We start from the raw sequence: 19,848 nt of genomic DNA on the forward strand, positions 1-19,848 counted from the left end.
GTGAGGCATCAGAGCTCAAAAGGTTACCGGTACTGTTGCATTAATAAATAACTTATGACTGGTTGTTTTTGGCTGCCAGCAGTTACTTGCTCTGTGGTGAGCCTTTCATGGTTTTTGCTGTTTAGGAAACAAGACCCATCACTTAAAGTTATTTTGTAATACACTACTTTGTTTTTTATGCATTGCACAAAAGGTCTACAGCTATGAATGTGTCCTGGATTTTTGCGGGTGTGCTGACATGGATACATTTGTTTCATCACCTGACATCTCACTAACAGAATATTGGCACATTCTGTTCAAGTACCCCTCTGCCCCATGCTTCTAACAGGAATGCTCTAATTACACATGTGCTTTTTACACACTCACATCAAGTGCCAAGGGGCCAATATAACTGAGAGAAGTGATTAGGAACATGACAGCAACAACTTGATGATACTATTATTTGTAGCATCCTGTGATGACTTTTTGTCATCTTTTTTGCCTCAGTGTAAACACAATTAGTCCCTCTTTGGTATCGGAACAATGATATGTCGATCATGGGTATGCGCAGTTGTATACGAAGAGCCAAAAATACTGCAAGATCACGTGACGACGTCTCCTCCTGAGCAGCAGCCGGTTGTTTACTGGGTGATGAGGACGCACTGCTGGCCAGCTGTCAAAATCATTAGACAGGAGGAAAACCAGCACAGGTACCACTGGGAAGCACGGCTCTGAACCCGTCGTCACTTAGCGGGCATAGTTTATGTTAAATGTGTTCGTGTTCGGAAGTTTTAGCACTATCTGAATTTAGACAGAGAAACGGGAGAAAGGGGGAGTCCGTTTGCTACAAGCTAGCCGCAAAGAGGCGAGACGGTACAGGAGGTAAGAAGCTCCGCATTCAAAATTAAAGCCTAAATTACAATTAGCCAATTAAATTCGTGAGAAATTAAAGCTGTGTCGCTTGATAAAAGATGGGGAATTTCTGCTGTTAGGGAAAAACAAAACAAAGAAAAAAGCAACTTCATGGTTTTTCTCAAAGAAATCAAAGCTATGATATGCAGTGAGTAGGCTCAAACAATAAGCTAACAGGCTAATATAATTTGGATAGTCTCATGTTCTAACTGTTTTTAACATTAAGGTAAACTAGACCAATTTTTTCCATTTTATTAATTGTTACACTTTTTTGTTCGTTTACTATATATCATTATTCACCGCGCACGCATTTTCGTTTTTGAATTGAGGTAAATGCTTAGTAACGAAAAACCTGATGAACGTGGATTTGACTGATAAAATTGACAACAAAATGTAGCAAGGTTGCCTTGAAAAATAAAGAGAGAATGTGCGAGAAAATAGAGAAAGCCCTTTTCTACCAGAGATGCACTAGATGGTTGTAACTTTATTTTGAAAGTCTTAAGCGGAAGTAAGGTTATTGTTTTAGGAAGAAAACACCGGCTGCTGCTGTTTTGCGTTGACAGATGTTTTATTTTGACTTTGAGGTAGGCAGGGGACTGGCAAGAGAGCTATTAGATCATATCCGTATATAGGTTAATTCTCTAGCCTTAAAAACAACATTTTACAGATTTAATTTAAGAAGAAAAAAAATTCACATCATTATTTATTAGATTTCCAACAAATGTATTTCACAAAGGAGGGAATAACGTGTCATTGAACGTGCTGCTTTTGCTCAGCACAACAGTACCGCGTTTTAGAAACCAAAAAACCAAAATTAAAGATTGTTACGGTGGTCCACTCTAATAATTATATAAAACAATAGACATATTGTGACTACAGCAAACAAAAAAACAAACAAACCCTAAAAGCCCTGCTTGCTTTTGTTACTAGGGACTGTCTGTTATCGTGTTTACCTGCCTGTAGCTCCTCCTGCACTGCTGAACACACATCTTGAATGGAATGCAAGGACAGATAAAACCTTTTTTTGTTGTAATTGCAGAACATGCTGGCATGCTTACATACTTGTTGAGACCAGTAGAATACATGATGTGTACAGATAGATTTCAGTATGATTCATTTCACCTACTAATTCCTGGTCATTTTTCTTCTATAAAAACTACCCTCCTTGCCATCACGTCTTTGTTGCGCAATGTACAACTGTAAGGCAAAATATAAGAAAGCTTGGAAGCAATTTTGAAATAGTTCTCATGGGAATATTTCTTGATTCTTTTACAAAACAGATCTTCAAAAGCAGGATTCGGCTAACTATTGGTTATGGTTTTTTGGGTCTGTTAATCAAAAGAATATGAAGTGAATGAGGATGCAACTACTTGGTTCATGAACACAATTTTCCTCTGAAATGCAGCGATTTTCCTGAACAATAAACATTTTTGTTACCAACCTTATTTTTTAGCCACCGTTTCCAATGTGGAAAACAAAACAATATGTTTATTTTGTTTTTATGTTATACATTGTCTTTGCCTTACATAATTCATCTGTATTTGTTTTGTTTTTTTTTATTGTTTTCTCATGTTTTTAACTAATTGTGAAGCCCTTTGGTCAACTCTGTTGCTTTTAAATGTGCTACAGAAATAAATTAGATGTGATTTGATTTGAATGCTACCGATTTTAAACCAGCTTTGGGGTTGCAGTTACTGAAGCTTGATGTACAGTACTGATTATCTAATGGATAAAAATAACATGGATATGGATTCAGTTCAGTCAAACAATCTAACAGTTGGATATATTGTGCTTGGAAAAATCTTCTGTATATACAGTAGTCAAGTGTTTCTTAACATTGGACAGTTGACCTACTACGCAGTGTACTTTGTTGTTATTTTTATATTTTAGCCTTCTTTTGAAACCACAGGGAGAAAGTCAGTTGAAATCCAGAATATCACCATTGCATGAAAAGATCTCCAAGGGATGCCTGTTTAGTTTTAACTCTCTTTGAATGCTGAATCCTTCTTGTGTTGTGTAATCTTCAGGATCGTTAGCAGAGTTGCATGATACCTGTTGCATTTCGCACATATGGAGATTCACACCACCGTCACCCTTTGCTTTAATGAGGCACAGGCAGCTTAACGCAGCCATGAAGGCAGCTCTATCTCCTCTGTTGTTGAGTGATGAGTCAACAGCTGTGACCTTGTTTGACTCATTGATTGTTAAATTATCATGAGGTAAACAGGTGGTGTGCTGGCCAGGTTGTGCGTGAGGAACAGATGCCTAATGATTGAAGTGAAGCATGTACCTCGCATGCACACAGGCACAAGCAGCTGCCCATTAATGATGATTAATGCAGAATATAATAAGAGTTAATAAGCAGCTCATCATATCAAGTTGTGGTCATGTAATTGAGCTGTAAATTGCACATTCCACACTGACAATACAGAAAGCCACTGATATTCTAAACTGCTTCTCCCATATTCAGACTACTTTTGCAGCCTTATAATTTCTAATTTGGTTTTTATTTTTAAATAATTATTTCCCTTTTAACAGAAGTTAAAGGCTGAACAACCTACAGCATCCTCCATGCACAATGAAAAAGGTCCATGTCATAGCCTTATAAATTATGTTTCTCCACTTGACTATCTCTGGCAATAAGTGATACCCTGAAAATCAATCACTGGACATTTCTCTGACTGCTGAGAATTTATTTTGGGTATGGACATTGAGGCTGTGGACAGCTACAGGTACCTTGGTGTTCATCTGAACAACAGACTGGACTGGACTCATAACTCAGACGCCCTCTACAGGAAAGGGCAGAGCAGGCTGTACCTGCTGCGGAGACTCAGGTCGTTTGGAGTGGAGGGCCCACTCCTGAAGACCTTCTATGACTCTGTGGTGGCTTCTGCTATCTTTTATGGTGTGGTCTGCTGGGGCGGCAGCATCTCTGCTGGGGACAGGAAGAGACTGAACAGGGTGATCCGAAGGGCCAGCTCTGTTCTAGGATGCCCTCTGGACCCAGTGGAGGTGGTGAGTGACAGGAGAATGGCGGCTAAGCTGTCATCCCTGTTGGACAACGTCTCCCACCCCATGCAGCAGACTGTGACAGCACTGAGCAGCTCCTTCAGTGGGAGACTGCGGCACCCACGGTGTGGGACGGAGAGATTTCGCAGGTCTTTCCTCCCCACTGCTGTCAGACTCCATAATAAAGACTTTAACTGATCAAGCACACACATCCATACATATGCAATAATACTAAGTGCAATAATCTTTTCTGGCATCGTTGTATTTTTACTCAGTTGTATATAGCATTCGTATTCTATTTTTATCTTATTGTATATTTTTATTCTATTTTATTCTACTGTATATAGTATTTTATTCTATTCTGTACAGCTGTGTACTGTATTTATTCTTATTGTATTCTAATTTTTGCGTCATAACTTTTGCACTGTCCACTTCCTGCTGTGACAAAACAAATTTCCCACGTGTGGGACTAATAAAGGTTATCTTATCTTATCTTATTTACTCTCTACTTTACCAATAAGAATTTTCTTCTTCTGGTTCTGTTGGACAGGTTGTTTCAGAGGTTCTCAGAAATTGACAAGGGACTGTAGCACACACAGCCGGTCTTCAGTTCTTGCTGGTTTTGCCCTGTTGCAGCGGCACCATGGCCAACCGTGAAGAGTCCAAGAAGATGAATGGCAATTCTGGTGACTCTTCTACCTTTTTGGAAACACCCAAAGTGAGCATGCAGCTTAAAAAAGAGATCTCATTGCTTAATGGAGTCAGTCTGATCGTAGGAAACATGATAGGCTCTGGGATCTTCGTGTCCCCGAAGGGTGTCCTCATTTACAGTGCCTCTTACGGACTCTCACTAGTCATCTGGGCGATTGGAGGTCTGTTCTCAGTAATTGGGGCCCTTTGTTATGCTGAGCTGGGCACCACAATCACCAAATCAGGAGCCTCTTATGCATACATACTGGAGTCATTTGGTGGTTTTATTGCATTTATTCGTTTGTGGACATCTCTGCTGATTATTGAGCCCACGAGCCAGGCAGTCATAGCCATCACATTTGCAAACTACCTGGTGCAGCCGCTCTTTCCAACATGTGAGCCACCGTATGCGGCATCCAGGCTCATTGCTGCAGCATGTGTTTGTAAGTACTTTAGTTCTGTTTATATCCAACTTCTGTCTGCTCATATCTATCTAGCCTTTTCTGCAGTAGTAAGTGTTCCTCTCTTTCCAGGCCTGCTGACATTCATCAACTCTGCGTATGTAAAGTGGGGCACCCGTGTTCAGGACTTTTTCACCTACGCTAAGGTGGCAGCCCTGATCGTCATTATAGTCACTGGCATCGTCAAGCTATGCCAAGGTGAGTGGTGATGACAGTACTCACCTTTTCATGTAGTTTGGAAATTATGATTAAATAACATCCACAGACAGATGATCCCTTGGCTTTAGTGCTTGTTGGAGGTTTTCTAGGTGTCAGGAAAATTAATTTTGTTTTGGACGCATAATTCATGGAATGTCTATTTGTCAGTTAGGAACTTTTAAATCAGGACTTCAGTCCTGAATTATCAGTGCAGCTGAAGAAAGTTAACAGTGTAGCTGTAAACCCATTCTTGAAATAGTACAGAACTTTCATAAAAATGAATGTATCCTCCAGGTTTTAAAGCAAACCCAATGCAAAAGCAGTCTTGGAACTCATTGGATAGTTCTCTAGTTTACCTGGTCAGGCCAACAACTATTTATGGAGTCTTCAAGTAAAGTCAAGATGTCTTCCTCTTCTCTGTGGTGGTCATCGCCTGCAAATGCACACTATTAAAAAAACAAGTTAAAAAAAAAATCTAAATCATCAGATGGCAGCCACCAGTCTCAAGTCCTTCTTTTGATCAGTACAAAGACTGATTAACTTCATCCACACAAAGTCTACTGTAATGTGTTTGGTGAACAAACCCAAACTATAAACAGAAACGAGAATCCTTCCAGTTCCAAAGAAAAAGTCAATTAATGATAAGGTCTGTATAATCATATTGATATGCATTAATCCTGATTAATGGATTGCTTTAGATTGTTATTATTTCTGAAGGTCAGCAGTGCCTTCAGAAATAATAACACTTCTGCTTAGGAGTAAAGCAGAGATCTTTGCATGAAAGTTTATGACAAATTGACTCTGGATATTGCTTCAGTAAACATTTTCCTAAGGACTTTATGGTCTTAATCGCAAGTTCAATGTCGTAATGAATATGGTATAAAATTTTGAAAATTACAGGTTCATTTAGAATAAAGTGAGTGATAAAGCAGGGGCTACCTCAAGTCAGCTACTAATTATCATACGAATGTGTCCTCAGAATCCTTTTATAACTGCTTGGTGCTACAAACCAAACTGAAATCTCGGGAACCATCAACATACTTCTCGCCAGAACACCTAATGCTGTGTATCTGTGGCATCTTATCACTGTTAATTTGAATGCAATGAGATTTCACAGACTGTTGCTTTGATTGTCATGTTTCCATTTTAGGCTACACAGGCAACTTCGAATCATCCTTTCAGGGATCATCTACCGACCCCGGTGACATTGCATTGGCGCTGTACTCTGCCCTGTTCTCTTACTCTGGCTGGGACACTCTCAACTTTGTAACTGAGGAGATCAAAAGTCCTGAAAAGTACATTTTCTTTTCAGTGTTTTTTTTTTTTTTTTTTAATAATATTATTATTATTTTCCTCAGTAGAAAAGATGTGACAAAAATACTCAGCCTGATCAAATACCCCGTTTTTCCAGGAACCTGCCCATGGCGATTGCCATCTCTATGCCGATTGTCACCATTATTTACATCCTCACTAATGTTGCCTATTATGCTGTTCTGGATGTCAGTGCTATACTGGCCAGTGATGCAGTTGCAGTGGTGAGTAAACAAACTGAAAAGTAGCTAATGAAATGGAAAACTATGCTTGTGTTTGAGTTTAAGTTGTTGAACCAGTTTCTGTTTACTGCTTAGACGTTTGCTGATCACACGCTTGGTGTAATGAGCTGGACCATTCCCATTGCTGTGGCTTTGTCCTGCTATGGAGGCCTCAATGCATCTATTATAGCTGCATCCAGGTAGAACAAACAAATATGCAATGATTTAAGAAGTGCAATAAATATACTGTGGTGATTTCTTTTTTTTAACCATTTATTTTTACGGGTAGATTTATCTTTAAATGGCAGAAATGGTATCCTTTGTGTCCAGGTTGTTCTTTGTGGGATCTCGTGAGGGTCACCTTCCAGATGCTCTGTCCATGATCCATATACAGAGATTCACTCCGATTCCTGCTCTGATCTTCAATGTATGTAAATAGAAATGCAGATTATAGTGGTGGAAGAAACTCCTACTTAATAACAGCTCACTGGGAATCCTGTGATTACTACTCCTTGATTGCATTATTGAAACTCAAGGGTGTCAGTTTCATTTCTTGTGTTGGGAAATAAAAGGATATAATACAAACTGCTATCATAGGCCGTAAACCATAAGGGGCCCTTGGCACACTTGTTCTATTGTACTTGCTCAAACTATGACACAAACTCAGATTCTGGTGTCATTTTCCCCGTCTGCTGTCCAGTGTGTCATGTCACTGATCTACCTGACAGTGGAAGACGTCTTCCAGCTTATCAATTACTACAGCTTTAGCTACTGGTTCTTCATGGGGCTGTCCATCGCTGGCCAGATCTACCTCCGCATGAAGGAGCCAGACAGACCCAGACCTCTTAAGGTATCTCAGGTTTTCCATGTTCAGTTTGAATATAATGCATGTAATGTTAGAATGTGGGTGACTCATTTTAATTATATGTAATTATAGTATTAAAAGTAATGAAACAGATTTAATTTGGTTTTATTTAATGCTTTAGAAAAAAAAAACAGCTTCTACACACACTTTTCTGCTTTGCCAACATTAGGCTGACTGTTTCACTAATAAGTAAAGTTACAGTAACTGGATGGATGTTATGCTGAGGTATGAAGAATGTCACAGTGTAGGTTTACTCATATAAAATCCAAAATAATAATGATGAAGCAAATATTTTCATACTATGTTTTTATTTAGGAGGATCTGTTTTTGAACTCGTGACTCTCTCTGCAGCTCTCATTATTATACCCGGTGGTGTTCTGCCTCTGTACCATTTTCCTGGTGGCAGTTCCTCTCTACAGCGACACCATCAACTCCCTGATCGGCATTGCCATTGCCCTGTCTGGTGTTCCAGTCTACTTCCTGGGTGTCTACCTGCCAGAGTCCAAACGACCACCTGTCATCACTAAGCTGCTGCGTGAGTGCACTACATGGGAAGCAAGAAGGATTTGTCATTTTCACTTAACTTCACCTGAGTCAACTAACCAACATGGTGTTGTCTGTTTTCTGCAGGTTCTCTGACTGACTTCACCCAGTACACCTGCTTCTGTGTGCTGACTGAGATGGACAAAAGTCAATAGACTGTTACACTTTAAAACCCAGGAGTTTGTGCATCCTCACAGCCAACAGATGTGGCCTTCAGCTGTATAAAACAAACAAAGATTTTTGTTCTGGGAAAACATTTCAAGGTGCAGTAGAGAGGTGGTTATGCAGTTTATTTATTATTAATCCTTATTAAGTTTAGCAGGTAATTTTATATACTATATGCCTTTTAAACAGTATATGCCTTTGAGACTTCACTGGTGCTATGAACATGACTGCAGGGACCAGAGCATAATGCAGGTTAATATTCTCTCCTGGGTTCTAACTAAAAGGTGTGAGTGTGTTTAACATTGATCTAAACTATTGGTCTTATTTATTTTCTAATGAAGAAGGGGAGAAAATACTACTGCTGCTATTTGAGGACAGTGACTCATCCCTGTAATGTCATTGCCTTTATTTACTCTTGGCCTCATTGCTTGCAGTTTCTTGCTGTTTTTTTTTTTTCAACCAACATAACATGTTTTCCATGTGTTGAATTCAGTGACTCTTGAGTGTTTCAAGCTGACCAGCTGAGGTGGGTTTAGTGTAATTCACCCTGTTTCACAGTATGAGATGCTGTAAGCCTTTTTTTTTTTTTTTTTTTTAAACCCACTGTTGTTATTTTTGAAACACATAACTAATATGCACTATTTCTTTTTGTTCTTAATCATGTCCACACAGACACTTTGTTCATTCCACATCTTTAGTCCAGTTGTGGAACTTCTGCACATCCTGTCTCCTAAAGTAAACTATGCTCCAGACATCTTGTATCTCAGAATCTTCATTTCATCTCAAAAGAGAACCTTTTAGTTTCAGATTTGTGCCTTGGTCAGATTTGGAGCTTTAGTTTTAGTCCAGTCTGCTAGCTGTTGTTGTATGCACGTAGCTGCTTTATGGCTTTTGAAAATTGTCTGTAAAATTCCATAATTATTATTTTAAATGATCTGTCCTGTCAAAACCTGACTGCAAATGAGAAAAGTTGCAGAAAAAACAGCTAGTCTAGCTGGCTTACAGATATAAACCTGGGACATTCTGAGTAAACATCACAGAGCGATCACTGTTATTGATTTGCTGCACAGCAATGGCCATCATCTTAAGCAAGATGTAGCGAATTGTGGAATTATATGTAGAAATATGTGTGACTTGGCAAGGTAGATGTTTTATAATAGAGGTTGCTTTGTTTTTTTTTACAGGGCGATATGGATAAAAGAAGCTCAATTGATCAGTCTAATTCTGAGTACATCAAATACTGCTGTTTAGTCAAAGCGGTTCCTGTCTCAGAGCTATGATCCTGAGACTGGTTTTATCCCAGGAATATAAAGGGTGTGTCTGTGTATGTGACATCTTTTGCCTGGCTTGAAAAACACCGGGAACATTTCATAAGCAAAGCATTCAGTCTGTTCAGGGTCTTCCATTTTGAAATTAGACTAAATGTTCAGCAGACGTCCTGCTGTTTCATCTGCTCTGTGCAGCTTGAAGTTAGTTTCATTAAGATTGATTAGCATTTTTAGTTAAATTTTCAGTGGGCCTGATCAGCTCCAGCAGCTGCACAGGAGTCCAATCCTGTTGTGCCCTGTTTAGTCTCATAGCTATTTTTGACTCACTGCATTTTAACATTAAACCACATGTTTTCGACTAGCAAATGTAACTAACTAAAAGCAAAAATGAGAAATTGAGTGAAGCAGGACAAAAATTACAGGATGAGCATTAGATATACATTCTTTAGTATTTTAAACCATCTGTTTTTACTTGATTTCTAATCCAGATGTTTATAATTGCACTACAGTATAGTGGCTGTTCATTTGGAGACTTTTCTAAGCAATCAAAATGACTGTCAGGAATTTTCGAACAAGTTATCATAATATATAGTTATTAATCATTATTTTGAATCAACAACATTATATTTATGGCGCAGAACAAAAGCACAAATGGTCATGTTTATTTTCAAAGCTTCCAGGTGTTATCAGGATACTTTTACATGAATTTATGAACTGTCATAAAATGTTATGCATGCTACATGTAGTCTGCTACACGTAGCATTCATAAGATGGGATTTCTTTCTTGGCTTATATTCCGTCTAGTCTCAGCTACACAACATACAGAGTAAAAGGTTATTTTTGGAAAGGGAAGTAGAAAGCTTTCTTAGCAACTGGGGTAATTGATCTAAATTATATTTGTCTCCACTGTCATTGTCATCATCATCATTGATGTCATGTTCACCATGGTAGTCGAGCTATTGGAACATTTGCCTCAGGTGGTGCTGCATGAGCTGTACAATTCTGATCTAATGAACTATGGGTATTGTATTGATTCTGTTCTACTACTGAGCTCATCTTACTGCTGCTTTCCTCCCTTTGGTGAGAACTACAGTGATGTTGTATTGGTGGGTATATTGTTGGCAAACAACTACGTGGTCCAAACCAGCTTCGCTCATGGCCTTGTTTCATACACTTTGCTGCTTACATTTTTATTCAAGTTGTTTATTTATTTTTTAATACATGTTTCTGTGACACAGTGAAAAGCAGTCATGAGCAATTCATTCATTTATTCATTCAAGACTTTTAATGGCAAATAAATACATTTTTTGGCATTAGTGACACTTAAACCAAAACCTTTGACCACAGCTGTTTCACCTGTGTGCAACAAAACCTACCTCAGCTGTTCCAGCTTGTATAAAATTGCAGCTCACTTAGATTTGGTATGCTGAAAACGCTGAAGTGACAAGCTGGATTGTGAGACTTTATAAAGATGACACAGTGTACAAGAACATCTACTGGATATGAGATCCAAACTGAAACACAGGTGCAACAGTTGGTATGAGATAAAGAAAGAGTCATACTGCTGTACATATAAATAAACTGTTTGCCTCTAAAATGCTGCATAATACACAGTTAACCATGAAGTTTTCTTCATAGTTAACTGTGGGAGTAGTTGGATTATGATTTGAAGCTGAAGTCTTTCCTGTGGCCAGGTACCTGTTCCTCAGGTAGAGTGAAGGGTGCTGCATGATGTCAACAAACAGCACTTCTTGCTTACCAAACCTGAAAGATTTTAACAAAAAACAGCCAAAATGACAAATGGCAGCATAATCTATGATGAGATGAAACAAAAAAAAACAAAACAAAAAAAGCACTTTTCTTTCACTTTTTGCAGATTGCAGCTGTACTTGAGATCAAATACATTTTATTTATATAGCAGTAAAACACAACAACGGTCATCTCAAAGCACTTTATAGTGTGAGGTTAAGACACCTCGACAATCAGTTGTGCAAACATAGCCAGACCATGCAAAGGTATTTTAATCTGAAAATAAATTTGGTTCACATGTCCAGAAATTGTTAAAAAAAAAAACATAACAAAACAAAGAAACATTTCCAGTTTTTAAATGACAAGAATGTGGTGAGAAAACAGTAATACGATTCTGTTATTAACATCAAGGGTGATACGGCTCACATATTTTGGTACATGAGCTGCATCTCTATTTTCAGCAAGTTAACCACAAGATCACAGTAATGCCACCAAGTTTTTGTATGAACTTGTTCTATTGTTGCTTGCACTTACAATAATTCAGTAATCCTATATTAATATTAATATGTATACTATACTTAAATACCCCAAATGTTCTTCAAATAAGATAAGACAAAAACACTATTTATTCCAAAACTTAAGAAAATACCTTGTTACAGCAGCCAGTTTAAGAGAAAGTACAAAAAACTGAAATCCTCAAATCTATGTATTGTATGTACTGTGTATTTAATTGGATGACAGTGTTGAAATATAACATCTAGAAGCAGAACTATATAATGCAAGAAATGCAGTTATAGTATAAGAATACAAAATACAATGCAAACTCCTTGTGTTTGAAGATACTGGCATGTGTCTAATGGAATAGTCATTGCTAGATATTTGCATGGGAGTACTGAAAAGATAAACAGATTACCTAAGTGTAAATTTAAAAAAAAAAAAAAAAAAATCAAAAAACTGTTTCCATAGACTGTATGCACACATACCTTTTTTCTGCCAAGATAAATTATAAGAGCAAAACTGCTGATCATAGATACAGCACAGCCTACATATCGAATAGCAGTGAGTTCCAGGGGCTGGCACACTGATCGAGGCTTCAGGTCCTACAAGTGGACAGTGCAATGAGCAGAAAAAGGTCTTCATACACAAAAAAAAAAAAAAAAAAGCAACACAACCCCCCCCCCCCCCGTAAGGCTACGGTGTAACCTTGGTTCTCTTAGTCAGAGACTCTCTCCACACCGTTACATATTCCATATGTACAGGGTAACTCTGTAAGACACCCCGCGAGGAGACAGTGCAACTGAACCGCTGAGAGTGAAAGTGCTGGGAGTCAGTGACCACGCACCAACAGGCACACCACCCTGGTCAGGGCTTCGCAGACGCATAGCCTGAGCCAAGGGGTGGAGGCAGCAGTCTGCACACCCCAGACTGGCCTGAATCAGTCATGCAGGACCGCAAGTGATTGGCCGATTAAGGTCAGCCCGGGAACCGCAAAGCAGACCGCCAGGGAGCGCAGCACACCGAGCTGCCAAGTAGCTGCCCCAGCACTGTCACTACAGCTTCAAGAGTGAACTCGCAAACGAGACACTCGAGGTCAGACACAAAGTCCCAGCTCACTGGGTGTCCCCGTGCTGGCCATGTAAGCCCGTGACACACAGGCAAAGCACCAGACAGGGAACCAGCATAGCAGGCTAGGGAGCTCTCACTCACTGGCTGAAGTTACACTAGGCTGGAGAACTGTCACTCGCCCCAGCGAGGTCAGACTGGCATGAAAGCCAGCAAACACGGGCAATACGCCTGGGGAACACAACCTACCAAGCCACTCGTGCACAGCAGCTGGCTATCGCCGTGACCGAAATCCGCGATGACGCTCCAGTCGGGAAGTCGTAGCCACCGGCTGGAGTTGCCAAGTCACAACAGATCCCCGCCTGGCACTAGGCAGTGACACAGTGCCAGGGGAAAAGAGCCTTTCGCAGCATCTCGGCCACTCAGTTGATGGCCGAGGTAGGACGAGGCCCAGGGCCTGTCCCAGGAGCTGAGCAGCCAACCTGCATCATCCACGACAGGGGAGGGGCTGGTGGCTCAGGCCATTGAGGGCCCAAGTGAGGAGCGACCCAAGGTTCGCCACCAGGGCATAGCAGCCACTCTGAGCCATCCGTAGACAGGGGGCCAGCAAGAGTGGGCCTGACGAGACACTGGCGGACAGTCAAGGGTCAAGTGTCAGCTCACTCAGGGGAACACAGCCCGCAGCAGCAGTACAGCTGCAAAGATGAAGGGCCAAGGCAGGGATGCGACCTGAAGGGTCCATCCACACAGCCACGGCGCCGCCCAGCTGTCCACAGACGGAGGTGCGGTCTAGCCCACTGAAGGCCAAGCGGGGACTTAACCCAAAGGTCTGCCCCAGGGCTGAGCGGTCGCTAGCACTGTGTGCAGACAGGGGAGCAGCAAGAGTGAACTTCAAACAAGACACTCGTGCACAGCGCTGCAGGCTGGAGAACACTCACTTGCCAGCTGAAGAATCAAACACAGCAAGGTCCAGCTCGCGTGTAAACCGGCAAATGCAGGGAATACTCCAGGGGAACACAGCCAGGAGTTGCAGCAGCTGACATGCCAGAGAAAATCCGTCTAAAATAGGCTGGAGAATGCTCACTCGCTGCAGCGAGGTCCAACTGGCGCGTAAGTCGGCAACTGCGGGCAACACGCCAGGGGAAGACAGCCTGGAGCTACAGTGAAGCCAGGGAAGTGACTCACCATGGGTGTCAGCTCACTGAGTGGGCCCTGCTGGCCACGTAGACTCGCAACAGTTGGGCAATCTCCCAGACAGAGAGCCAGCGCCGCAGGCCGGAGAACTGTCAACTGGTGGCCGAGCCAACTGGCGCATAAACTGGTGAAGCGCGGGCAATATGCCAGGGGAACACAGCCTTCAGCAGTCCTGGCCACGAGGCCCAACTCAAAAGATGTCAGGAGGGAGGAGGGTGGCTGGAGTACAGCTGAGCCTAAGCTCCGAGGTCCTACCCGCCTCAACTGAACACGGCTGTCTCCACACGCCTGTATAGGCCCCTCAGCACAGCGAGGTGGCTGCAGGGTAGACAGGCAGTCCCATGAGGCAACTCTGGTCGTCTGACTGGAGCCAAGCGTCATAAGCATCAACCTCCTGACAATCAACCTCCACCAGCCCAGGCCTCACAGAGGCGGGGCCATGGGAGGGAACACTGTGGGAGGGGCCCGGAATCAGGCAACCCAGACATGGGTTCACCCGTCCGGGACACACTCCAGTGGCAGCCAGATGGGAAGGAAGCTTCTTCAACATCCACCTCACGATAATCAACCTCCACCGGCTCAGGCCTCACAGAGGCGGAGCCATGGGAGGGAACACTGCAGCCATCATCCCCATTTTAGCCTGCTCTCCTTAGAGGCACAGGATGGGGGAGGCTCACCATGTCCCCACCCATCAGACAGCTAATGTCTTCACTCCTCGTTTGTAATCAAAGTTTGTGTACTTCAGGAAGGATCAAGTCTACAACATCCTGCCATGATATCCCTGCAATAAACTGGTGCATGTGAGGAAAAGAGAGGAAATTACTTGTTGGGGCCGGATTCCCGTTTCGCCTGTTCACATAATTCTGCTGCAAAAACAGAAAAGAAGAGAAAGTTCTGATTCTGACATGCTGCACTTGATAACAGAAATCTGAAATGCTGGTTCAGCAAAGCTAAATATGAACAACATTACAGACAAACTGAGTTATTGGAACAAATAAAACAGTACAGAACATCAATTTTATTTTTTGCTAAATATATTTCATTCACAGATTTTCTATCAAGAATATGCTGACACAATATGTGTAATCTTCCTTACTGTAGTTGGTGGAATTTGCTTGAAAGTTGTACGCCATCTGTATTTTGTCGGTGATGAAATCATGATTAATCTCGGTATTGAGGATGCTGTAGTCTGCTTCTTGTGTGTTTGGGCCATCACTCAGGTCAGTGCAGCAGGAATCCTGCAGGCTTGCAGGTGAGCACAGAATAAGCTTCTTCTCTCCTACCTGAACATCACAACAGGAAAAACAAAAACAAAAAACAGAAATTATCATAATAATCTTGAATTTAGCTAGTGTAGTGTATGCAGTGTACAGAACATCATATAAATTTTACATTTTGTTATATGGCTTTTAGAATGTGGTGGTGGTATATTATTATACACATGTGCTTTTTCCACATCTTTCATTTAACTACCTCACGCTCATTTTTAGTTGAGTTCTCCTGAACTTTAATGTTATTGAGTAAAATAATGGGTGTCAAATGATGAAACAAAAAAAAAATAGCATTTAGAACCCACACTTAAATTTAAAAATTGTTATCACTTACTGTCAGCATTAACTGGTCCAGCAGTGGCTCCCAGTCCAGACAGAACTTGATGTCCTCCCCTGACTCAAGTCCAAGGTGCTTGAAGGTAATCACTTCAGATCTCCTACACTGGGCTGTGATCTGCCCGTTGATGGACAGAAAGCTCTCATTGGCTGAAATGGAGATTCCTTTACAGCCAGTAGAGATGTTGAGGTTCAGGCTCAGGGGGTTGTTGCCATGGTGCCATGTGCCGCAAAAGTTCCAGTCCAGGTCATTGTCATTGTTACTGGAAACTGTTAAAATACAGCACACAGTATTAAAAAAAAAAAATTCAACTTATGTGGCAGTGGTGTGATCTCTGGCTCTGCTGCAGTGGGCCAGGTGGAAGGAATCACACTGCTGAACTCTGCTGAACTGTTTGTTCTTTAATGATGCTGGGGACCTGCAGTGGAGCGTGGATCCAACTGGAAAGCTGGCCATGGAGAAATCAAAGGTGCTGAGCTGGAAGCATTGTGTGTGCCATAACATTAAAGAGACAAACAAACAGTTACAGTACACTGTGTGGGTCCGAGTCTGAATTGGATAAGCAGAAGATCAATAGATGGATGGACTTTTAACATGGCACTGCAGGAGTTTACATTACAGTCTTTCAGATCAGAGTTTACAAGCACAGATGTGATTCATCAGTAAATAAGTTCACTGAAGCCAGTGTGTACTGTGCTTTAAGCTAATAATTAATAGCTCTTATATAAGTGAAAGAGTATAGGTGAAAGTGGAAACTCTAATTCTCACACCTCAAACTAAATTATTTATTTAGTTTGAGATGCTCACAAACTAAATAGCGGTTACACAGAGAAAAAGTTAGTAAATGCTCCTATTTTTTTATGTTTCTAAGTGAATATTCCTACACACAGCAGCATACAACAACGTATAATGTATGACACAGCACAGCATGAATACAGCACACATGTATGAACAAACTATCACAAAGTGTGGTTCCTGTGTGGTGATCTTACCAGTGGAGAGGATGATTAAGAAGCGCACTATGTTCTCCATCAGCCAGGGTTCTGTTGCTCACACCTGTTCTGTAGAAATGAAAAAAAGTTTTTACACAAACCTATAATTCACTATTTAGTATGGAAGAAAACATTAATTCAGTATACTCCACCATTAAAAATCTGCCACTAAAATGTACTGTAAGCTTACACTCATAAGCGCAAAACACATAACCAAACAGAAATAGCTTGAACATATTCATCTAAGCTCCCACTGCGGGACTAACAAATACTGCATCTGTGGCCATGCAGAGTTGGGTTGTGTATGCGTAACAGTGTGAATGTGTTGTAAGAAATGGAAGACAGGAAGACAGAAACCTGTTGAACCACAGACAAAACAAACAGATGACTAAAAAGACCTTTGGGGGTCTGAATGTTTAAATAATACAGAGCAATGAGCACAAGTTCATTTACTGAGCTACCTTACATTTCTGACAATTTAGCACTCTAGATGATGAGCCTTAATTTGTCACCGCAATGTTACACGTACATGTTACATCCAGTGAAGTTGGACCCCTTCTGACCATACATACATTGCACAAACATCACATTGGGAAGACAATTCAGAAGAGGCAGCACGAGAAGAACAATGAAATACACAATACATGAGGGGAGAGAGTTGGAGAAAAAAAGAACTCCTCCCAGACTGATCTCTTAGAGAAGAGCAGTTTGAGAACAGAAGAAAACCTTCAGCACAAACGCACATGAATCTTCATAACTCATAAAAAGATATGGCATACAATGTGGCGTATTGGCTAGCAGGTGGTTTAACACTATCTTCATGTCTGCTTCTATTTATAATTCATGGTCTCCATACTCATCTTGTGGTGGACGTTTGTATGACATGTATATGTCATACAGTGGAAATTTATGTTTTTATGTTTTATCAATCTGTGTATTGGTACATAGTGTTGATTTTATTTGCATGATTTTATTGTGATATTTATATTGCATGTTTGTTTATTGATATTTATATTGCATGGTTTTATCCTCATTTATATTATGTGTGTTAAGGTTGTACCATATTCCTTTAATCCACTGTGGACTAAACAGACAATTGTAGGCACCTGTGAGGTGGGGGCGTTCCCCAAGGTGGCCTATCAGCCGCCAGGTTGACCTGTTAAAGGGGATAGTGAGCGCAGAGACAAGAGAGCAACGCACGAAAGGTGAGCAGGAAAAAAAAGGAACGCGTGCAAGCCCGCACGTGTGTTGAAGGAACTGCTGCCTGACTGTGGGGTGCCGCGAGTCGTTCAGTACGGTGGGGGTTCGGCGATCCAGTCCCAACGCAGGAACAGCAACAGTGGGTGGCGATGGCCGCAATTCACAACAGGGCAGGGATGCCCTTCTGCCTGCATCTGACGGTGAGACGAGGGAGGCCGTGTTCAGGTGTGGAGTCCTGGCAGGGTTTTTAGCGGGTTGCAAACACTATTTTTATTGTATATGGGGAATTTTAACTTGTATTTGTGATTCTGGCTGTGTTTTTTTTTTTTTTATGGAAATAAATGGTGTGTTTGAAGCCAGCTTAGTTTCTGTGCCCTGAGTGCTGATCCGCTCGCTCCCCTTTTCGCTTGCATGTATACAGACGTGGTGGTGAAGATTTAGGTTCACCAGTCTTAGCGGCTACATATAATAATAATAATAATAATGGATACTTTATTGATCCCCATGGGGAAATTACTTGTTTTTCTCTGCATTTGACCCATTCACTCAGTGAAGCAGTGGGCAGCCCACTAAGCAGGCGCCCGGGGAGCAGTGTGTAGGGACGGTACCTTGCTCAGGGGTACCTCAGGGTAGCCGTTAAGTGGATTCGAACCGCCGACCTTCCGATCATGGGGCGACCACTTTACCTACTGAGCTATCCCTGCCCCATAACTATATAACTATACACACTATATATCTATGCACTGAACATATATATTTTAACTTTCACGTAAAGTCTTAAGCACATGGTTTATTAAGGTGGTACAGTAACAGGGCAGTTGATATAAGGGGAGAGTTCTCCTGAATAACTCTCTCTCCAGCTCCAGTAACTAACCTCCCCCAATGCACACTCAACGCCTTTCACGCAGCACAACCAAAACAGTAACATTGTAACAGAGATCCTGAACACATCACAATAAAATATCATGTGATATAATCTGTCTCTCTCTCTCTCTCTCTCTCTCTCTCACACACACACACACACACTCACCATGAACCTACACTGAATGTTTTTATATATGAGAATCACCATGTTAAGTATGTAACCAATGTTGTTATAAGGTATATTATAAGATTGTGCCACTTGCTGTGTAAGATTTAATAATTACGGTAAGATTAATGTGTGATGACCGATTGTAAAATGGTAAATGGCCTGTATAGCACTTTACTAGTCCCTAAGGACCCCAAAGCGCTCTACACATTCAGTCATCCACCCATTCACACACTGCTGATGGCAAGCTACATTGTAGCCACAGCTGCCCTGGGGCGCACTGACAGAGGCGAGGCTGCCGGACACTGGCGCCACTGGGCCCTCTGACCACCACCAGTAGACTGTCTGAGCCGGGGCTCGAACCGGCAACCTTCCGATTACAAGACGAACGCCCAACTCTTGAGCCACGATTGCCCAACAATTGTGATGAGTCAAAGCCAAAGGGTTTGACTTGTCGCTGGCCTCTGGCCAGGACCTTGGCTGCTACCTGACCCTGCAGCTGTGTTTGGCTGGAGGACGGGTGGGAAAGTTACCTAGCAGCAGGGGGCGGGGATACTGGTCCCTGTACACCTCAGCTGGACCAGCTGACAGGTTTACTGTACAACAAAAAGTAAACTGTATCACAATCTATGATATCAATTTCCTATGTATATGCAATTGATATATTTACATAACAATAACTGTTACAATTGGAACTGTACCACGCTGGTGATGCTCACCATTATTTTTCTTATGTGAGAAATGAAAAGTATCCTGATGAAATTCAAGCTTCTGTAATTGCTGTATATAAAAACAACCCCTCAAATTTACATTTTCTTCCTGTATTCCGTGGGTCTCCAACTCCAGGCCTCGAGGGCTGGTGTCCTGCAGGCTTTAGATCGCACCCTGGG

The 19,848-nt window shown here is 41.5% G+C and overlaps 1 protein-coding gene across 2 annotated transcripts; it reads left to right on the plus strand.

Annotated features, from left to right (window-relative positions):
* The first annotated feature begins 544 nt into the window (after positions 1-544).
* slc7a6 (solute carrier family 7 member 6) lies at positions 545-9,108 on the plus strand. Of its 2 annotated transcripts, none has more exons than XM_026175629.1 (10): positions 545-861; positions 4,451-5,033; positions 5,124-5,249; positions 6,400-6,544; positions 6,661-6,784; positions 6,878-6,981; positions 7,112-7,208; positions 7,482-7,631; positions 7,998-8,181; positions 8,277-9,108. In XM_026175629.1, exons 2-10 carry the CDS (start codon positions 4,544-4,546, stop codon positions 8,342-8,344), a joined length of 1,488 nt encoding a protein of 495 aa, XP_026031414.1. In that variant the 5' UTR covers positions 545-861; positions 4,451-4,543; the 3' UTR covers positions 8,345-9,108. The 2 variants fall into 2 exon arrangements, with proteins under 2 accessions (XP_026031414.1, XP_026031424.1); XM_026175639.1 differs by having other exon boundaries at positions 545-689.
* Positions 9,109-19,848: the final 10,740 nt, after the last annotated feature.

The sequence above is a fragment of the Astatotilapia calliptera genome, chromosome 1 (assembly GCF_900246225.1).
Source record: "Astatotilapia calliptera chromosome 1, fAstCal1.2, whole genome shotgun sequence".
NCBI lineage: Eukaryota > Metazoa > Chordata > Actinopteri > Cichliformes > Cichlidae > Astatotilapia > Astatotilapia calliptera.